The sequence below is a fragment of the Lethenteron reissneri genome, chromosome 44 (genome assembly GCF_015708825.2).
Source record: "Lethenteron reissneri isolate LAM-NWPU_2019-01 chromosome 44, ASM1570882v1, whole genome shotgun sequence".
Classification (NCBI taxonomy): domain Eukaryota; kingdom Metazoa; phylum Chordata; class Hyperoartia; order Petromyzontiformes; family Petromyzontidae; genus Lethenteron; species Lethenteron reissneri.
The window spans coordinates 1,661,759-1,684,146 of NC_083822.1; the positions used below are offsets into that span (position 1 = coordinate 1,661,759).

The 22,388-nt window shown below is 46.2% G+C and overlaps 1 protein-coding gene across 1 annotated transcript in view; it reads left to right on the plus strand.

Moving 5' to 3' along the window:
- Nucleotides 1–22,388, plus strand: part of LOC133353672 (von Willebrand factor A domain-containing protein 3A-like) — a 135,894-nt gene that overhangs the window by 21,416 nt on the left and 92,090 nt on the right. Inside the window, 7 exon segments of the mRNA XM_061570102.1 lie at nt 3,351–3,476; nt 11,500–11,608; nt 13,233–13,298; nt 15,647–15,778; nt 17,216–17,344; nt 17,346–17,358; nt 20,403–20,506. Of these exon segments, the coding sequence (XP_061426086.1) occupies nt 3,351–3,476; nt 11,500–11,608; nt 13,233–13,298; nt 15,647–15,778; nt 17,216–17,344; nt 17,346–17,358; nt 20,403–20,506 (679 nt within the window).

The window sequence follows — 22,388 nt, forward strand, 5'->3', positions numbered from 1 at the left end:
TTACAGTCATTTTGGTCTACTTGTATGTTTATGACAATTTCACATGGCAAAATGTTAAACACTAGCAAATAAAGATATACACAACACCTAAAAACGTAATGTCATCCAAGAATGTGCAAAAATAAGCAATTTTAAATGATGACGGGTGATCATCCGGCGTTTTTGGAAACCCGGCACCCCTCCCCCCGAAACCGCCGGATAATCATCGATGATCGTCGACGATCGACTGTGTGAATAAACAATCAGACGCGGGCCACAGCTTTTTAGGAATGTCCGATGGTAATAGCAACAACAGGTCAGACAAATACAGAGTGCGGATCTACGGACAACAGCCTTGTAAAATGAAACATATCCCGGCTACGCTGCGCACTGCGTCATAACAACAACAGCCATTCACTGCCCCTTTGTCAACTCATGGATGGATGAAGATTCCCCCATGCCGTTGTCGGACATGGCTGCTCGTGTGGCCATCCATCACCCCTAGAGTGGTCAGGGCGGATTAGTGTGGAGGGAGGGGCGGGCCCAGGACTGGTGCAGAACTATCACTCGCCACCGATGTTAGCCCTGGCCGTGAATCGAACTCGGGTGATCGGGCTCAAAGCGCAGTGCGCTAACCCACTGCGCCACCGCTCCACTCTGCTTGCACATTGCATGACCGTGTCATGACCGAAGCATGACCGAGGCAACAGACCACTTACCTGACATAGCGTGCGTGCGTGCGGAGAGTCTGGAAGTTAATCAAGGCGTCTGATTGGTGCAGGGAGGCCTCAAAGCCGATGGGTTAGGGTATGAGATTCAAAGGGGATTGGAGGAGAGATTCAAACGTAAAAGGCGGGAAACGAGGGTTGATTGGAGACGACCATTGGAGGACGAGGATTGGCTGAGTGAAATGGGCTGAGCGAAGCTTCCAGAAAGGGGGCTCGGAGGATATAAAAGGGGATAGGAGAGGCGACGCTTTGGGGAGAAGGGGAAGTTGGTGCATCAAGAACCGAAGTACGGGCTTCGGGATAGTGCCGTGTCCGAATAAAGGCTCTTAAGTAACGAAGAAACCACGTGTGTCGCACGTTATCACAACTGTATAAAAAAAGGTCAAGTTCTTCATATCCAGTAGAATCTGATATTCCAGAACTTTATGTGTAAACATTTATTAAATAGGCTCACGATGCATTACTAAAAACAATCAGTCTCACTTATTGCTAAATGTTTTCTGGAGTAAACTCATGGAATGATGGTTGCATGACGTCATCATTTTATTAGCTCGTGTAACTTAACCGCTTATTTCTTCGTGTAATTGACAACTTGTGCGTTATAATAAGCACGAGAGATTATAACGGTAAGACATGTTCATGGCAGGCTTATGTTTTGGTTAATTGCAGTTGAATAACTTCTAATCTCAATTTACGCTGGAAGTACTACAGCTAAGCACAAGCACGACACAGTAAGATTGCGTAACAAAATGCGAAGTTATGAAATTTGATCTCGTAGTATGAATACAAAATATAATATCGCGGCAACCCGAGTATGTACACGAATGGAACCCTGCCTCATTGAGTGTGAAGGACTGCTTAACTCGCAGGGAAGGAAAACTGACACCCATCAAACGTTATAATAAGAGTTATTATAGTTAAACTGCAGTGAGATGTACAGAAAGGTGATGAGACGGTTTGAGGGTAAAAACATATTAAGAGGCCGTCACGACAAGCGAGGGTATAAAGTGGACAGACGTAAACTGAACTTACTCGGCTGGAATGAAAATAAGTGAAGCGAAGTGCAATGACACGCTATGAAAATAAAACTGATATAAACTGCAGTATGTTAATGCTCATTACAGCCAGATTCGTAAACGAAACACATTTGTAAACAGTAAATAAAATGAAGCTTGTACGTGCTAACACATGTAGCTGTATGTATGTTGAACTTCTTTCGCACCGTACATAGCCAACCGTGCTATTCGGAGGTGCGGATAGACCTTTAAAGGAATTCATTGGCGATGATACACGCTTTTACAAGTGATGATTTCCTTTTTCGGTCACTCAGTGATGCAATATTCTGATTTAATCTGCCATACGTGGTCAAAGTAAAGTAAATCCTTGGTTTCATTTATTCACTGTGCCTTTCGGATCCTGCAATACAAATCGGTTATCGTAACGTAATTATATTGAGCCGTTCCCGCACAACGATTTAACTTGTAGCCTATCTCCAGCCCGCTGTGAATGTCATCGTGCCACGTGTTACCGATGGTGGCTCTCAAATGCCATTCTGCGAGCGTACACTTCGGATGATATACTGTCATCGACTTCCGAATGAAAAATTGCCACAGATTTTTACAAACGATGCTGTCAACCTTATCACGCACCGAAAGCACACCGTGGCCTTTTTTCCCACGTAACATCTTAAAGCACACGAGAATGTGCTTGGCTTAACTTCACGACAGAGTCTCTTAATGCAGTGTTAACCCCTCTCCCATTCCGATGACTTACGTATGTCATAACTATTGATACCGAGGCTCCCACAAAGCCATGCGGGAAGGCGTGTGGCACAATTTGGCGCTGGCTATCGTAGAGTGCGGCGGTTGTGTCGCTACAGTTCTCTGTCGTGAATAACGTGTTTAAAAACAACGGCAATTCGCCTCTAAATAAAATTGACGCCGAACCGCTGGCTTGTTCCAGAGATTTAACGGTGAATGGGAAACCCACCCTGCAATTTGCAGGTCGTCTCAGCGGCACGGTGGCTTGGGTTCAATCCCGACCCTGATGCCTTTATATGCGGAGTTTGTATGTTCTCCCCATGATCGCGTGGATTTTTCTCCGGATTTTCCCTACACATTTAGAATTGACACGCGTTTAGAGTATTTAGCCGCTATAAATTTCCACATGGTGATAAGGCACTTTGTTGGGGTATAATTTGTGAGAGCCAGGTCACTTCTGAAAAACAGTTACATAGCTCAATGGGCCTTACCTGGTAATATAAAATAATTTATAGTTTACCTCCTATATACCAGGTGAGGTAGCTAACATCTTGCCATTATGGCAAGATATATAAGTTAATACCTCAGTGGGCTTTACCTAGTGAGATACATTTCTGTTTAGTTTTATTTGTATATTTAAAAAAAGTAATTTTTTAACCTTTCCTATACTTTGTATTCTTTTTTATAGTCCCGGAAACGGGAAAGGGTTCATTTCCAACAAAGAATGCGTGCATATAGCTTCCATCGTGACCATCATCCCTCACGCCCCGGATGTCATTCTGCGGCGAGCTCCTCGTGCATGGCAGCGATTGCGCGACGCGTCTGTCTTCGTCTCACGATCACGCTCAACGCGCCCTCCTCCCCGCGTGTGAACGCCCTGCAGTGTGAACGAGGCACGGCAGTGGGCGAGCGAGCTGGCGGGCAGCGGAGGAAACAACGTGCTGGCCGCGGTTAAACGGGCGCTGTGCGCTCCCGACGTCTCCTCCGTGCTGCTCGTCCTGGGCTCGTGGTGAGGAAATCGAGAATGGGGGTTTCACTCCTGTGGAGCTGACGGAGTCACGGTGACTGCGGTGGCGTGATTGAAGGGTGCTTGGCCCCCCGGGGGGTTTTCGATGTTGGTAGTTTAGTTTTCTGGTGACTAGGGGACGATTTTATCTTGGTTTGAAACGTCCCTGTGGATTTTCAGTTTACATCGATCGGATTTTTTTTTACAGATTGGGTGAACGGGCCACGGAGATTCATTATCGCTGTTATGAGGTGGACCCCTGTGTGTGTCCGTAGTTTTTTTGTAGGGTCCTCACGTTGTAGTGGTTTTGTGTTTTGAGTTTTATGGTGGAGATTTAAGAATGTTATGCCAGCAAAATGTCGTTCATGAATTGCAAGGCAGCCGTGTCGAATTGGACGATTGACTGCCTTACGAGCTAGCATTTTCTCCAGGCCACACGATTCTCCATCAAATTAGGAGGAGAGTGAGAAAGTAAAATACAGAGTATTAAATGTACAACTCTGTAATGTAGCTACAGTGATAGGTGCTCAGAAGCTCCTGGAGAAAACCTGCCATGCTTTGCATGCCCTCTGATAATTATCAGGCTTAGAATATACCTTCGCATGCCCAAGTGATAGGCCTACTTCGTTGGGCTATGATTTGTGACCAGGTAATTTCTGAAAAAAATATTTGTAGCTCAGTGGGTCTTACCTGGTAAAATAAAAGTAGTTTATAGTTTACCTCCTGTACCCCAGGTGAGGTAGTTAACATCTTGCCACCGTGGAAAGATAAATAAGTTGATACCTCAATGACTTTTACCTGGTGAGATAAAAGTTCGTTTGGTTTTATTTGTATATTTTAAAGTGATTTGTTTACCTTTCGTATACTTTGCACTCGTATTGTATATCAGTATTGTTTGTTGTTGTAATGTTCTGACCCGCGCCCTCTACTGGACATCTCTGAAAAAATAACTTTATAGTCATCGGGTTCCTCCTCCAGTATTAAATACATCTGATTCTGATTATCACGATTCTTATATCAGCCTGACTGAACGAAGGCAAACACGGGAAAAGGCGCAGCCCCTGCAATTGCTCTGGAGTGCCCCGCTTCAGGGTACTGAGGCTGACTCCTCCACGCTGACGAGAGACGTCTCGAAAGGGGCGGACGTGCCCACGCTTTACCCCATCACGCACACCACTTTACAGTCGACCGGCGTGCTCATTAATACTGCTGGATGTGAACCCCTAACCCTGAGCCTTTTACTTGGAGTGGGACCGTGGCCTTCTCTCTCGAGCAATCCAACAGTATTCCCTGACCCTAACGTTTGCCCGCAGTAGAACCGTGACGTTCCCTCCCTAGCTGTTCACCGGCATTCCCTGACCTCTAACCCTGACGCTTACCTGGAGTATATTCGTGACAATCCCTCCCTAGTGGTTCACCGGCATTCTCTGACCTCTAACCCTGACCCTTACCTGGAGTATATCCGTGACAATCCCTCCCTAGTGGTTCACCGGCATTCCCTGACTTCTAACCCTGACCCTTACCTGGAGTAGAAACGTGATCTTCCCAATATAGAGGTCCACCAGCAATCCCTGACCCTAACCCTTACCTGGAGTTAGAATTGTGACCTACCCTCCCTAGCGGTCCAACAGCATTCCCTACCCCTGACCGTTACCCTTGCCTGGAGTAGAACTAAAACAAATACTGCTGAGTGGACAGAGAGAGGAGGAGGGGATTTAAGAACTATTTTACTATTTTTATTTCACCAGGTACGGCCCACTGAGAGATATAGCTCTTTTACAGAAGCGACCTGGCTATCGCATACAATAGCTCAATGAAGTGGCTTATCATCATCGTGTGGAAATTTATAGCAACGAAAAACTCGAATCGCATGTTCATTATAAATGTGGAGGGAAAAACCGGTGGATCCGGAGAAAAATCCACACGACCATGCGGAGAGAGACACGGGGTCGGGATCGATCTCATGACCTACTGCATACTGGGTGAGGTAGTTAACATCTCGCCACCACGGCGCCCCTATCAGACACAGACACCATTGGATACATGTACACCATTAGTGTTTCTATCAGGGCCCTGCTCAAGCATCACTAAAGCCTTCTCGTGTGCACCTCGCACACAGAAGGGAAACGACCGTCTCTCGGCCATGAGATCGTAGAGCGGTGTTCTTCACTAATTTTCAGAGGGGGCTACTTTTGCTGATAAGACAGCATCAGTTTGTTGGCCGCTACACATTCGAAACCATTGGTGACAGCAGGACGACGTGGTGATGGGGGGGGATTTTCACACTTCCGTATTGTCGGGAGGCCGCGTGTCAGGGGCTGGCACTAAAGGCCACTCAGGGACCTTGCCAGTGGCCCCGCGGTGGCCTTGCAACAAACGCTGCCATAGACCCTCGCAAAGTTCATGCTCACTTTACACCCCTTGTGGAAGTGTACCGTATGATGGGCAGCATGTTTATCCATAATAATTAGCCAGTGCCCACTTCAGCATCAGCCACGTGTGATGGGTTTAATAATAATGCAATTTATAACGCGCGCAAATTTGCGGATGTAACGGCCGCAACTCAGAGGCGCGGAGCCAAGCTCAGAGTCGCTCGAAAGCATGGTTATAGAGGTAAGTTTTTAAGTCTCTCTTGAAGGAGGTGATTGAGGTGATGCTGCGAATGTGCAGAGGGATAGCTTTCCAGACTGTTGGGGCTGCCACCGAGAAGCGGCGCATAGACATGACCATCCTGGATCTTGGTATCAAGAGGAGGTCGTGAGTCGCGTTGCCAGGCATCTGCCGTGTACTGAGCTGCAAGTTGTCAATAATGAAGAAAGGTACGGCGGGCAGGCAGATGTAAAGGCAACGTGGCAGAGGCAGGCGATCTTGTATATGAACCTACTGGCGATGGGTAGCCAGTTGAGGGCACGGAGACAGGCAAGTGAGTCGAGACGGGGATGAGTGTGGCCAATGACGTGTGGTAGGTTGTTTTGTAGTCTTTGAAGTTTTTTTAGGTTGCCAGTGGAGGTCCGGACTAGGACGGAGTTGTAATAGTCAAGGCGAGACCCAACTATGCAACATGCCAATGTGTTGGCAATTTCAGTAGAGATGAGAGGACGTAGGTGTCTGAGAGCCTTGAGGTGAAAGTTACATAAACTGATGATATGGTTGGTTTCACGGTCGAAGGATAAAGTTTAATCTAGGATGCCACCGAGGAAGCTGAAGTGAGCGGTGAATCTGATGCTGTGACCGAAGATGTGTATGTGTGTTGGGAGTGCTGATGAGTTGAGACGTTGCTTGGTACCTAACATGATGGCCACTGAATTTTTCGGATTAAGGGCTAGTTTGTGTGCAGTGAACCACTGTTTCAAGGCAGTCTGGACCACCGGTCATCCCATTCAAGTCCATTTGCTTTCCTTCACAGTCAACATCTTATCTTTAACGTGTGGGTGTATGTTCTCTCATTTGTTTCTTGTCCTGTATCTCAGTCTAATTCCAATTCATGCACCTCCACAATTATTTTATTACTTTTTAAAAACTTATTTTCTTTCTTAATTTTCTCTGCTAAATGTCAACGTGTCTGCTCTTAATGTCATGCAGGTGATAGATGCCAATGTTTTATTTTTATTTTTGTCGGCACATTCGAGTGTTTGTTGCCTTGCATTATCACATTAAAGAGACGGAGGAGAGTGCACTGGAGTGCTTTAAAAAAAACGACACATCACGATGAAAAGCAACAATTAATTTGGAAAACTGCGGATTTTTACAAATTGTCTTGTCAGGATAAAAATCACCTACGCAATAAAAACCCTTCTGCCACGACCGAGCGAGCGACCAACTGAATGACCGACTGACCGACCGACCGACTGACTGATTGACGTAAATGCTGCGAAACTGATTGCCAAAGCAGCTTAATGTGTAGTAAGTAAAAAAATTGAAATTGCTGCATGAGGAAAACATGAACATTTCCTCTCTCAAAATTTTCACGGAGCCAAGTTTTGCACTGTTACATGCCAGCGCTTCTTACGGGGCTCATAGAGGGAAGGGCCACTTATCCGTGGAAAATATGGCATCTGCGCACGGGCAACATTATTCTTCAGAAACACAGGGGGTGGAGGGTGTACACGAGTGAGCTAACAGCGTGTGTGTTGTTCTGCGAGACGCGCCACATCCACCATCAGAAGGTAACGATGCCATGAGGGAGGAGGATGGAGGATGAGGAATTATTTATATTCATTATTAAGGCGACAGAGCGAATTGCTTCATTCATTCATGGGGGGGGGGGGGGGGGGAGGTGGGGATGATCGGTGGCTTGCACTCTCGCGATGAAGCAGGGAGGCCCAAGTGATTCACAATAGGGAGACTGCAATAACCCATAAGTTGAATGGGGTCCAAAACATTTGCAGGATAGGGACAAGGTCTGAGTGATTTACAGAGAGTATGGAGTTTGTGAGGGGCGGAGGGGGTGGGGGGGGCAGCTGAGTGATTTGTGTGAGGAAGGAGCCGCTGCTCGGGTGACAGGTGAATATGTGAGGAATCCGTTTTACATTTTACCGCTTAAAGTGAGTTGTTAATGTGGGGACGGCGACCTGCGGGGCTCCGGAGCCGCACGCGTTGGCTCTTGAGGGACTGCAGTGCGGCTCTTGAAATAAAATAGGCTCTCCTTCTTCTTTTGGTTTCCGACCCCGAACCATGGAAGTCCAATTCACCATGGAAGTCCAATTCACCATGGGAGTCTAGTTCACCATGGAAGTCCAGTTCACCATGGAAGTCCAGTTCACCATGGGAGCCCAGTTTACCATGGAAGTCCAGTTTCCCATAGGAGTCCAGTTCACCATGGGAGTCCAGTTCACCATGGGAGTCCAGTTCACCATGGAAGTCCAATTCACCATGGAAGTCCAATTCACCATGGGAGCCCAGTTCACCATGGAAGTCCAGTTCACCATGGGAGTCCAGTTTACCATGGAAGTCCAGTTTCCCATAGGAGTCCAGTTCACCATGGGAGTCCAGTTCACCATGGGAGTCCAGTTCACCATGGGAGTCCAGTTCACCATGGGAGTCCAGTTCACCATGGAAGTCCAATTCACCATGAGAGTCCAGTTCACCATGGGAGTCCAATTCACCATGGAAGTCCAATTCACCATGGGAGTCCAGTTCACCATGGAAGTCCAGTTCACCATGGAAGTCCAGTTCACCATGGGAGTCCAGTTTACCATGGAAGTCCAGTTTCCCATAGGAGTCCAGTTCACCATGGGAGTCCAGTTCACCATGGAAGTTCAGTTCACCCTGGGAGTCCAGTTTACCATGGAAGTCCAGTTTCCCATAGGAGTCCAGTTCACCATAGGAGTCCAGTTCACCATGGAAGTCCAGTTTACCATGGGAGTCCAGTTTACCATGGAAGTACAGTTCACCATGGAAGTCCAGTTCACCATATAAGTCCAGTTCACCATAGAAATCCAGTTCACCATGGGAGTCCACTTCACCATGGAAGTCCAGTTCACCATGAGCAGGGGTCAGCAATCTGCGTCTCCGGAGCCACATGCCGGCTCGTTACGGACCGCTGCTGCTTCGTGACGTTATTATCTATTCACGAAGGACTCGCCACCGTCTCAAATAGAATTCGATCAAAAATAAACTCCTTTTAAAAAGTGTTTTAAAAGCAACGGTTTTATTCAACGGTTTGTTTAACTCAGGTCGAGAAGTACGTCAATAAAGCCTGAGACACGCGGCGCCTGCCTTTTGTGCAAGCCGATTCCACAGTTTAAGGACCGCGGCGTTTTTAACCTACACATATATATATAAATAATAAGGCGCCCATACAAAATGTAAATTGCTTTAAAGTAGCGAATTAATTGATTAATTTTGATATAGGCATGCATTGTCACCGGATCTGAGTACGTATGCAAAATGTGGAATTGATTGGACAACGGGAAGTGGATGAAATTTTGATTACAAGATTTGACCACGGCAAACAGAGGAACCAAGTTAAGTAAAACCGTTGAAAAATGTCCCTTCTTGTTACGCGAGTTACGACGTTTCGATTGCAACACATTGTGTTGCAATCGAAACGTCGTAATATGCTTTTATTTTAATTTATTATTTTATCTTTAGACGTGACTTAACCGAAAGAACCAAAGAATATTAATTTTCCTTAGTGCTTGTGTTTCCTCTGTACTCTGAAAACCCTACCATGAGATATCTGCAATAGTTGCTCTCTTCTTCTTCTCTTCACAAATCAACTTGTAACAGGAAATAGCATTGTGAACAGCTGCCGACACCTTAGCAAACATTTCAGTGTTTGGGTCCTAAGACTCAAACCAAGCCGGTGCTTGACACCGAACAACCACCGCCACCTATTGCGCGGCAGTTGAACTTACGACTCTCGGTCCGAACAGGCAACTGGACATATGGGACAGGTTTGTATCTCTGAAAGTTCGTAAGTCAAATGTTCGTAAGGAGGAGTCCCTGTATGTGAAACTCGCGAATCCAAAACCCGCGCAGGGAGAGTGGTTTAACTGTACTCGGCCCACTTCCTCAACTCGTGTGTGTGTGTATATTTGATTTCCTCGTGGGGAACGGTAGATAGTGGTTACCGCACTGCATGACAAACCTGGTGACCCGGGTTCAATTCCCGCTCACGGCCAACACCAGTGACGATTATCTTAGCCGGTCCTGGACCTTCCCAAGGTTAACTCAGCCTCAAATGAGTACTCGGTGCTGTGTGTATAAGTATCGCCACTATGGAGACAAAGGCGGCCGGGTGTGGTGCTGGCCACCCACACTCTGTTGTAACCCTGCCGGCCTTTCAACGTGACTTTACCGAAAAATCCAAGAATAGGGTTGATATTGCAAATTTGATGCATGAGCGATATAGACTGATTTTTGTAACTGTTGCTTGAAGCTCAATACATGTTGTCAATAACACTGTGGCCTTTAAAAGGAAAAATAAAATATATAATAGGTGACATTTCGGGCTACGGCCCTTCCTCACAGCTTACAAATATTTAATTTCTAATTTAATTAGTTTTATGTGTAGAGGAGTAATTTGGGGACGGGACGTCATGCGCGCTGTCCAGTGCGATGACGTCTTTGGACGTGACGTCATGTGCGCTGGGCAGGGCGATGACGTCATGTCTCCTCTAGGTACCTAAGGGGGACCCCCGTGACGAAAGCGGGGTCACTGCGGGAGCCCGGAATAGAGAACGGTCGAAGAGCCAGGCAGGGATAGAGCTCAAGGAGTCCGGAGAGAAGCCGGCAGTCGTCATAGCAGGTGCTGCTCTCCTCGGTCGGTCGGTGTTGGCTGAACCCCCGATCCGACTTGAGGGAGAGAGCTCTGGAGCGAGCCGAGCTAAGAACAGATCGAGTGAAGGGTCGTGTGAAGGACCCAGTATAGGACCCCTACCCTTGGGGAAGTGATCTAAACCCTTAATAAATAACCGGTGCAAGCCCTTACCTGAAGACCTGCCTCTGCGTCGTCATTTGCACCTCAACATATTTGTGATTAAGGACCTCCTGCTTAAAACGTCACCGACTATATATATTTCTATTTAAGGCCGCAGTGTTTTTTGACGGACGTGTTGGTTTGTTTTTGTGTTGATTGTGCTTGTGCACCACTGCCAACGCGAATGCAGCGCAGCAGCAGCAGCGTCACAAAACTATTTCTCACTCTCGCTTTTTGCCACGGCTACTGAACGGCTTATTACACGCTTTTTCTTCGCTTTGTCAATTGTATCCTCAAATCTGGCAACTCCATTTTTACCCACTTCCCAATGTGGTATCGACTGCAAACTTGGTATACTTATGTCATACTGATGACAATACTATATTCTATCATTAAAAATAAAAAAAATTTATATTTTGTTATGTTTAGGCTTGGGTCTAATTGTCCACGCTCAACTGGGCTGTAAATCACCATGGTCCCTTATGTTATGGCAAGCTTCGTGGCCACTTCCTGGAGTCGTGGAGTTCTTCCATTACTAGTACGGTACATTTAATTAAAGCATGTTTTTAAAAAGGTTTTTTTAAATATTACTTATTTTGGCAGCCCTGACCAGAGTCCCGAGCTGGTGTGTTGCTACGTGGAGGAGAGTCTGCTGGGCAGGAGTCTGCCCTTTCACACGGTGGCCTTCGACTGCAGCAGCCACGACGCTCAGGTGCCGCATGCTCGCTCGCTCGCACGTTTGTCCACTCAGTCGCTCAGTCACTTGCACGCTCAGTCGCTCGCCCGCTCGCCCGGTCACTCTTCCATGCCGTAGCCTCAAGGAATTATCGCATGGTCTTGTCACACACTGATGGCTACTGGTGTCAAACACCAGTTGCTTCCAAAAAGACGCAGTGTTAGCTAACCTGCTTCCGTTTCTCCATTTAAACAACCCCCATCGCTTTTACCCTAGCCCAGCATCATCATCCTGCTGCTACTGCTACTCCCTGCCCCCCAGCTATGACCAGGCCTGCCCCTACTCCTATCACTACCCCAACCCCTATCACTACCCCAACCCCTATCACTACCCCAACCCCTATCACTACCCCAACCCCTATCACTACCTCAACCCCTATCACTACCCTAACCTCTGTCACTACCCCTATCACTACCCCAACTCCTATTACTACCCCGACCCCTATCACTACCCCTATTACTACCCCAACCCCTATCACTACCCCTATCACTACCCCAACCCCTATCACTACCCCAACCCCTATCACTGCCCCAACTCCTATTACTACCCCAACCCCTATCACTACCACAACCCCTATCACTACCCCAACGCCTATCACTACCCCAACCCCTCTCACTTACCCAGCCTCCATCACTACCCCTATCACTACCCCAACCCCTATCACTACCCCAACCCCTATCACTACCCCAACCCCTATCACTACCCCAACAGCCTATCACTACCCCTATCACTACCACAAACCCTATCACTACCCTAACCCCTATCACTACCCCTATTACTACCCCAACCCTCCCTTAACCACTCCCACCTGTTCTCCCGTCACCATAACTACACCCCGACTTTTAATAACCCCTATATTTATTTCAACCACGATCATCTTACGTAAAATTTTATAATCGTTCTACAGCGCCTTGTAAAGCACCTCGGAATTAGGTGCTATATATAAATCTTTATAAGGTTAGATAATTACGACACAGATACATTTCCTAACATGGAGAGACACACGGATTAGATGAAGTGCAATTAATAATTCATAAACCGGTATTTGCATCGTCGCCACTATCAATTTAAACTCTTCTTCTTTCGTATGGATTAATAGCGGCAGATTAATAGATGTAATTGTAGATGTTGCTATCCACTCAGTTTCCTGTTCAGATGCAAGAGTGGATCTCGCCCATTCCTCCTTTAAAGGAGTGAAGCTAGCAGCAGCGGCGGAGTGTTTACGATGGTGGTCGATGGTTTGAGATTCGTGGCCGCACCGCTTGCAGGCCGCCAAATCTTTGACGGTGCCATTTGTGCATCGGCTGGTCGCATCCGCCACGTGCCCGGTCCCGATTCTGTCGATGGTCGACCATTGGCGGCGTGGAAGGTTGAAGCTGGGAAGTTCGACGGTCGAAGTGTCCTGCATTAGATGATTCTCTTTGATGTCAGTCGCAGTACAGACTCTCGCTTCCACCTCTCGCATTCCTCTGTGTTTGTGGCGTAGAGTGAGGCCGCTGCTGCGATCCAGAAGGGGTGGCGTGATTTTTAAGCGTCAAGAGCGGACCGAGTTACGTCTCGCGTTTTTTCAAACCTAACACTCGCGATGATTTGCTTGCAGACGCTGCTGGGACGGTTGGCCAAGATGACGGGAGGCCGGTACCACTGTTACAGCTCTGGCAGTCAGGTGATCAGAATAAAAACATTTATTCATGCTGGAGGAATCCCATGAGCTATAATTCTTTTTTCACAGATGTCCAGTAGGGGCACAGGGTCAGAACGTTACAACAAACTATTTATAAACATTACAATAGTGCAGAGTACAAGAAATGTAAACAAATCACCCAACACATACAAATACAACTAAGCCATCTCTCATCCTGGAGGCAAAGCCTGCTGAGTTATCAACTTATTTTTCAGAAGCAACCTGGCCACAAACGATAGTAGCTCAACAAAGTGGCTTATGATCGCCTTACACTGCTGCGTTCCCCAGCACTCGGGCTCTGCTCACAAACAGCTCTTGTGCTCACCGGTCCCAACACAAAAAATCCATTGGTAAATTCCAAAACGTCAAAGTTCCATTTGAACTCATTTGGTGGTACACCGGCAGTGGTGCGTGGAATACCTTTTTGTTGTTGTTGCAATACATATTAATTTTCCCGCGATTCACAACCCCCTACTGTGTCAACATCGGTTCTCGTGATGCCGAAGCGGTGGCAAGACGAATGTTTACATGACCGGCTGTAACATGAAGCTTCACACGACCTTTTGCCATATAGCAGCACCCAGCCCTGATGACGATTGGCTGGCTCCATGCTCCAAAGGCAAAAGATTTGACTCCTCGTGCCCTCGACTTGGGTTGATGGTCATTCCTTGATTCATTTCCGGAATGATTTCTTGGGCGGACCGTGGCATCAAATGATTACGACTCGTGGTGGTGGTGTCACCGCCACGCGTTCGAATGGGAAAAACGGCTGCTGAATCTCAATCTGGCAACGTCTGACGGAGAGTCCTGCAGCTCACTCAGGGGGCAACAGCGACATCGTAAGACTGCTTTATGAGGACCAGTGTGTTGTTATGCTGCACCGGTGTACCGCCAACATGTCCATTTACCATTGCACGTTCTTACGTGTAAAAAAAATAAATAAATACAGAATATAGAATACAGGGAGAATCATTTTGGTGTGCCTTCAAGGATAGCCTGGTTATCCTTATATACAGACACTAGATGAAGATTATAATAATAAAAATAATAAGCTTCATCCTTTCCAGCAATAATACAGGAGGTGTTATGATGTTCAATCACCAAATAGACACACCTATTGCAAGGCATCAAGTCGTAAAAAATGTGAACAAACATGCATCGCTAATGTACGCGTTGTCCTTTAAACTGATTGGCTTACACCACAGTCAGCCGCAATGTGGATTTGATGTCTTGCAAAATCGGTGTGCCTATTTGGTGTGTGAACATCTTCACACCTCCTGGATTGAAGCCGGAAAGGATAAAGCCTATTATTTTTTTCATCATCTTGATACTGGAAAAAAGGGTTCCATAGACTAGATGATGAAGCCTTGGTCTATTTATAAGGGTTTTTTATTTGCTGCAAAAAGTTTGGTTTTGGTGTTAAAGGCAGGCTCTGAATATTTTTTTTACAGAACTGGATATCTATGGGACCTTTTTTGCCAGTATCACAACGGTGAAACAATAATAATTATAGGCTTTACCCTTTTTGGAAATTAAACAGGACATGTTAAGATGTTCAGAGACCACAGACAACAAATATTACAAGGCATCATCAAGTCTGCAAGGCATCAAGTCTAATACCCACAGCGAGTGATGAAGGACCACTGCCCGACCCGACACATCAACTGCTATAAATATCAGTAATAATAGAGTTTTTTTTGGGTTAGATCGCGTAAATATGAACATGTCGTTATATCCACCACCACCCGACACAGCTAATAAGTAACGTTTGTCACTTAAACAAAACATGCCAATTCGTTACTAGTTCAGCACAAACGGGTTGTGTGTTGGAGAGTAAACCCACTACAACATTTACAATTCGAGTATGAATAACCCAACTAATAATAGAGATCCATTAGAATTTATATAACTACATTAACTCCCCCCCGCCCCCCCTCTGCTCTTTGCACCTGATTGGCTCACATCGACGACATCACATTTATCCCCCCTCTATCTTAGACCGAAACAAGAGGAGGATTTATCCACAACTCTGGCTGTCGCCTGATGAGGCTGGTTGTAATTACTGGCGAAACGTCACGGTTAATCGAATTGTCAATGTTATAGGGGATTTACTCTTCAACATACAACTGGTTAGTGCTGAATTAGTAACAGATTGGCCACGTTTAGTTGACCTGACAAACCTCGACACATTTATAATTATGCGATCTAACCCCACTGCCAAATGCGGTCTCACCAAATAAAAAACACTCACCATGTTCGTTTTTTGCGAGCAAGAGAGAAACGCTCAGCGTTTGCCGCGTGCATGCGCCGCATCGATTCTGCTTCAACAGGAGGCGATGTACAGCAGCACAGACATTAAGTTGCTCGTGCAGGAGTCGCAGACTGCGATGGACATCCTGGGCAAGATTAGAGAGATGCGGCAAGGGATTCTGGGAGAGACCATCGTTAGCATCATGCAACAGGTGAGTGCCACTATTTCGAGGTCTGAGAACGCCTGCTGAAGGATCCTTAAAATGATGCACTCTCACTGTGACCAGATCACCCAGAATGCACCCAGTCTCATAGGATCTCAGAAGCTTCGCAGGGTTCAGGCTGGATCGTGCTTGATTGGGTGACCACCACACATGGGTGCTGTAGGTCCGATGTGGAACAGCATTGTCATCAGAGGGCATCACAGTAAAATCCATTGTTCTACTGTACTATTCCCATACATCTATGCCCCCCCTCGTTTTCACAAACTTGTATGGTGAAGTTCAACATATATACACGTATGTACGGTAGCGTTTGGTGGGACGCGAGACAGGCATTGGAGTGGTCTCCGTGAACACCTCAGGCCAGATGATGGGAGGCTGTCAGGGCATATTGTGGAGGCTGTGTGCCGACTGCTGAGCAGCCATGGGATCTGGCAGAGGGTAGAGAGTGTTGGTAGCGACGTGTGGTGACATCAATGCAGTGGTGCAGTCGTAACGACATCAGCTCAGCAGGGTGTGAATGAAGTTGAACATACATACAGGCGTACCTCAGTATAATTGCTCCTTAGGGACCAGAGCACCGCAATAAACCGAAAATATCAGTAAAGCAAGTCACATGCTTTTTTTTCACCTACGAATGCATATAAAAGCCTTAAAACATGTTTAAACTACACTATATTCAACACGCAATGCAGCTACAGTATGCCTAACTAAACGATGCACGTAAATAAATATAAAAGTTTAATTATGCCGACTCACTCGCTAAGTTCACATGCAAAAAGCGGGAGTTACAGATGATGATAAGCCAATCAGATTGTAAATGTACGTACGTGATTATTCATTCAATCTTATTCTCTTGCTACGTTGAGAATCTTGAGATGCGACATTTATCTTGAGATCTGATGAAGCGCAATAAAGCGAGGTGCGCCTGTACATTTGTCACTTCGCACCTAGAGGCTATTATACATCGCGGCCTCCTCTTGCCCCAAATTCATCGTCATTAAGTTGACGGTCTCGAATATTTAATGCCGCAGGGGGCACTCCCGTTTCTCGCAAAATACAGCCGCTACAGCTCCGTAGCAGTAGTAGTACCTCTTTGCAATATTAACGTTACAGCTCTATAATTAAATTCAAATAAAACGTCCAATGTAAATTAAATCTTTGACACTGTTGTTGAGAACAAATCTCACCGGTGGTGGTCGTCAAGGAGGGCCCCCCTCAGCTCGTAGCTTTGGCCACCGGTGGGACTGGGGGGGGTGGTGGGAAAGGCACCTTCCTCGCCTGCCTGGCTGCCACCCCACGCTAAGCTACGCCACACGCACCGACGGCTTTGAGCCACGACGACGGTGTATACTTTTTTATTTTTTGTCGTGGATCGATTTTGCGCGGAGTTGATTTGAGCGTGGAGAGGGCACCGCTTTGCTGCAGGTTTCCCTGGAGGCGGAGCGGCTGCCAGCGTCGCGCTCGCTGCCACGGCCACCCGGCCACGAGAGTCCCCTCGTCCTGGCGCCGGCAGCCACCTTCCTGCCCAGCACCTCGGCTCAGTGGCTTCAGCTGGCACGGCCTCAAGGGTGAGGAACAGGGTGGGGGCTCTGCGTGACTCTCGCGACTCTCGAAGCGAAACCTACCTTCGGGATGATCTTGTGGCGCAGTTGCAAAATGTGGCGTGGTTAGATCGCGTAAGTGATAAATGTGTCGTTAAACCCGCCGCCACCCGACACAGCCAATCGGTGAGGTTTGTCATGTAAACAAAACGCGCGGATTAGTTACTAGTTCAGCACCACACCGGTTGTGTGTTGGAGAGTAAACCCCACAACAACATTTACAATTCGAGTAACCGTGACATTTCACCGGTGATTACAACAACAACCAGCTTCATCAGGTGACAGCCAGAATTGTGGAGACATCTTCCTGTTTCGGTCTTAAATAGAGGTGGGGGGTAAATGAGATGTCATCACTGTGAGCCTATCAGGTGTGAAGACCAGAGGGGGGTTAATGTGGTCATATAAGTTTGAACGGATCATGTTAATCTGAGAAAATGCAGTACCTATTATTGGTTGGGTTATTCACAGTTAATCAACATATACAATGCATGTACATTATGTTTATCTCAGTGTGCAGAGAATATGTAGTATTTTCATTATCGTTATCATCATCAGTCATGACCAGTCCACTGCTGAATGAAGGCCTCCCTGAGCTAATGCCACCTCCCACGATCCTGCAACAATCCATCCAGCACCTCCACACAAACGGATTTATTTTAGAGATCTACAAAATATCGATAACTTTAATTTAGAAACATTTATAATCGTTTACATCGTGAATAAAAAGCCTCTACATCACACGTAGGCATCAGACTTGCTCACTTTTATTTGAGGAGTATCAGGTACCGATTCCGTGTTTCTGCCAATTACCATAACTTTGCTCACTTCGAGAAACGAGTTAACCCTCATCTATTACAACTTCAAAAGTGCTGTTCATTACTGGCTGTTTGACGTTTTGGACCTTTGCACGTGTGCTAAGCAACTGTGATAACAAAAATAAATGGAATAAAATATAATTTTCATAGGACTTCCCATCCTCACGAATACAAATATAAAATGTGCGTTACATGAAGTGTACGTTGTTAAAAGTAGACATCTATGTGTGTGTCAAAGACCCATTCTGAGATTCTTAAGAGAGAAACGACCCGGTCGTTGTTTTATCCAGAAATGGTGTCCCACCTCGTCGAGAGAGGTGGGATAATCAAAAGATTCCGTCCCGAATCGTGGTTCCACGTTTGTGATGCTCACAGCAGCAGTGGAACTCTGTGGGTCGAGCGACCCCAAAGCATCGTCCGCCCTGGGAAATTCACTCAAAACTATATATTTTTACCAGGTAAGGCCCACTGAGCTATACTTTCAAAAGTGGACCTGGCCACAAATGATAGCTCAAGGAAGTGTGGAAATGTATAGCAGCCAAGTACTCTAAACGCGTGACGTTGATTCTAAATGTGGAGGAAAAAACCCCAAGGACCCGGATAAAAATCTACGCGGGGAGAGAGACACCCAAACTCCAAATATACAACAGGTGTCAGGGACGAGATCGAACCCACGACCTTCTGCATAACAGGCGAGGTAGTCAACTCCTCCTAGCCACGAGGAGAGTCACCGCCATCTGCCGCCACCCTCTTTTCAAATTTGAAATTGACCTTTATGTCTCTTTGACGCTGTGAAAGCAAATGTGTATTACCTTACTTTGATTTAGTAAGGTAATACTTTTTGGATTATTGAAGGGTTTGTCTTTTATCCAATAGCTACTATTAGGTAATTATTCTTATTCCAATTTAAAACTGATTATCAGAATAATTGTTTTTTTTTATCCATTCTCAGGCTTCTCTGTGTGCCATGAAGAAGGGCCTATTATTTTAGGTACATACTTGCTTTCTATTAAGGCAGGGTGTTAGTGATGAATGCATAGCGTTTTTTAGCACGCGACACGCATGCCAACCAATTACAAGTTGTTACAAACATACAGTACCAGCCTCCTGTGTACAGATTGCAACTCCTCGCATGGGCTGCACAGAAATATTCCGCAACAAAAGAACATGACTCAACAAATCTCTGACATCGTTAAACTGTGAGATGTTGCAATAGCAACCACATCCAATCATCGTTTTATTGAATTTGGACTGATACCAATTTAAGAATCACTCCTCACCATTTCATTAGCTGTGATAAATGTGGCCGTATAGCATTTGGCCGGTAACTGGACGACTTGGCAGAATCTGGCCCTTACAACGAATTGCTATAATCCGACAGTCACGACTGCACAGTGAAGATTTATTCATGGGCTATTTTGAAAAAAATCTTGATATAAAAATCAGATTGGCCTCGGAATTGAATTCTGTTTGGGCAGTCTTCAGTGGTAGCAGCCATCGATTGGATGCATGCAGACGTGCCAAGCGTCCTGCATGTAAGAAGCTAAAATGTAAAATCGTCGCGATCATGCCGTTGGCTGGCCTGTGAGGGTTTGGCTCATTTTTAATATCGGATGAGTGAGGAGTTCTGATTCATTTTCTCTCCCATGCAATTCCTTCAATACTTTTATAGGACACTGATGCAGATTTTATCTTTTAATCGTTGCTTTAACGGCGACAGAACAAAGAACGATAACTCTATGCAGAATACGATGGATCTTAACAAGATTTGGAATGTGTTAACTGCGCCTTGATTTGTTATGTGTGCTATTTACGCACTTTGCATGAGGACGCGAACCAGCTCTAGCGGATAATAATTTCTTGACAACCAACTCATCAAAACTCTCTGGCGACAGCAACAGCACACATTTACATAACCCCGCATGGGCGACGTCTGAAATATAACGACATTCAATGTCACCGTTTGTGTGTTGAGCTGTTGTATGCTATCCATATAATATGAGACCGTGTGTTGTGTACATGTAATGTGTTTTTCATCACATTTGAAGAAGTCAAGCGGCCAGCATACGTTACGGCACTGTCAGAGCTGTAACGTATAAGAGCGGGAACGCGTTTCTTCAAGCAGAGTAAGGTTATCAGGGGGCTTGGTAAGAGACGATGGGAGAGAATCCCTAAGCCATGACTCTTGTCCCACAGGGCAGAAGCTGGGCCTGTACCAGGTGCTGGCGCCCAACGCGTTCTCCACGCGGCACGGGTTCGTGCCGATCCTGCAGAAGAGTGTCACAGCCACGGTGCACGCAGTGAGCGCCCCCCCACTTCGTCTCCCAGTCGTCACATCCTGCCCACATCTCCCCGTCTCCCCTCCTGTCTCCCCCCCTCGCCCCCCCCCCATCTCTTGTCTTCCTCCCCCCCGTCTCCCCCTCCCCCGCCATCTTTTGTACCCATCTCCCATCTCCCCGTCTCCCATCTGCCCCTCTCCCCATCTCCCCCCTCGACACCAACTACGACGCGATCCTCACCCTAGCCGCTTCTCAGACACTCTGTGTACACACACACACCTGAACAAGAATCGTTATTGCGACTGGAGGAGGAATCTGATGAGCTATGAAGCTCTTTTTCACAGATGTCCAGCAAGTCACACCAATCTTAAACATACGACCAAAGACTTCTCACTCTAAAATAACAGTTTACACGAAACCGTGAAGTTGCAATCATTTACTCAGTTATTTTTAGAAAATTAAACCTAGTAATTGGATGCATCTGTTAGATGCATGTGTCCTTGTGTGTGTGTCTGTGTGGGGAGTGGTAGTGTAGTGGTTAGCGCGCTGCGCTATGAACCTGGCGATCCGAGTTCGATTCGCGCTCACGGCCAACACCGGTGACGATTATCTGAACCGGTCCTAGGCCTCCTCTAGGTCGACTCAGCCTAAAATGAGGACCTGGTGCGGTGTTTAAACATTGCCACTGGGGAAATAAAGGCGGCCGAGCATGGTGCTGGCCACCCACCCCCTCGTATGCCGTGCCGGTCTTCATAGGTGCTACTCACTAACAGCCTTAGGGTTTCGATTTAAAGCTTTCGTGACTGCAGGGATTCATCTTCTTGGTTCTTTCGGTAAAGTCACGTAGAAGGGAAATAATAAAGTAATAAAAATAAAAAGAATATTTATTATTTTATTATTTCCCTTCTACGTGACTTTACCGAAAGAACCAAGAAGATGAAGCCTTAGGGTTGTTTTTTCGTGTGTATGTGAGCTTATGTGTGTTTACATATATCTCTAGAAACTAATATATGCATGTATGTTTTAGTCACCTGATGTTATGGTTATCCCACTTTGCTACTGCTGCAGCCACCCTGGTTCTATTCTTGTCGATGCATGACAGTGGCATTTGCTGTATGGTATCTGGCCTGGCACGGAGTTCGCCTAGGTTGACTCAGACTAAAGTGTCTGCCCGAGGCTGTTTATCAACAGTTATGATGACGTGGCATACTTGCGATGTGTGTCTCAATAGATGCACTGCTCCAGCAGTTTTATAAAGAAGTGTCTACCCATACGGTTTACCCGTATTCTTGTACAGGGAAATTTAGTTTTTAGGTCCATACGGCATACAGCAGTTTCAATACGGGCAAGATTTTTTTGTCTATTAATGTTTCTCCCTTGTGATGGGACTTTGTATAATGAACTTTTAGATTTATAAGGGCACGGGGTGACCAATAAGGTCTGAATTGGTCTGTAATAAGGTAGACACTGATAGCCCCTTATAAGGGGTTGACAGATATGATTTTATGAATACCGTACAGCATTAACAGACGTTGCTCAAAATATGTGTCTCGAAAGTGCGTGTGATAAAGGAGGGCGGCGCGGTGGCGAGATGACCCTGACGACTGTATATTTAGACTTTGCATGTCTCTCTCCTCGTGGTCGTGTGGATTTTCTCCGGGTCCTCCAGTTTTTTCCTCCCCATTTAGAATCAACATCACGCGCTTGAGATTATTTGGCGGCTATACATTTCGACGTGATAAGCCACTTCCGTTGGGCTTGTGATAGCCAGGTCGCATCTGATAAAGAGCAGCATAGCTCAGTGGTCTCTACCTGGTAAAAAATTTTATAGTTTAGTTTTTAGTTTATTATTTACAACATATGAAATTAATATGCAAGTGATAATGTGATGTTCCATTTGAGA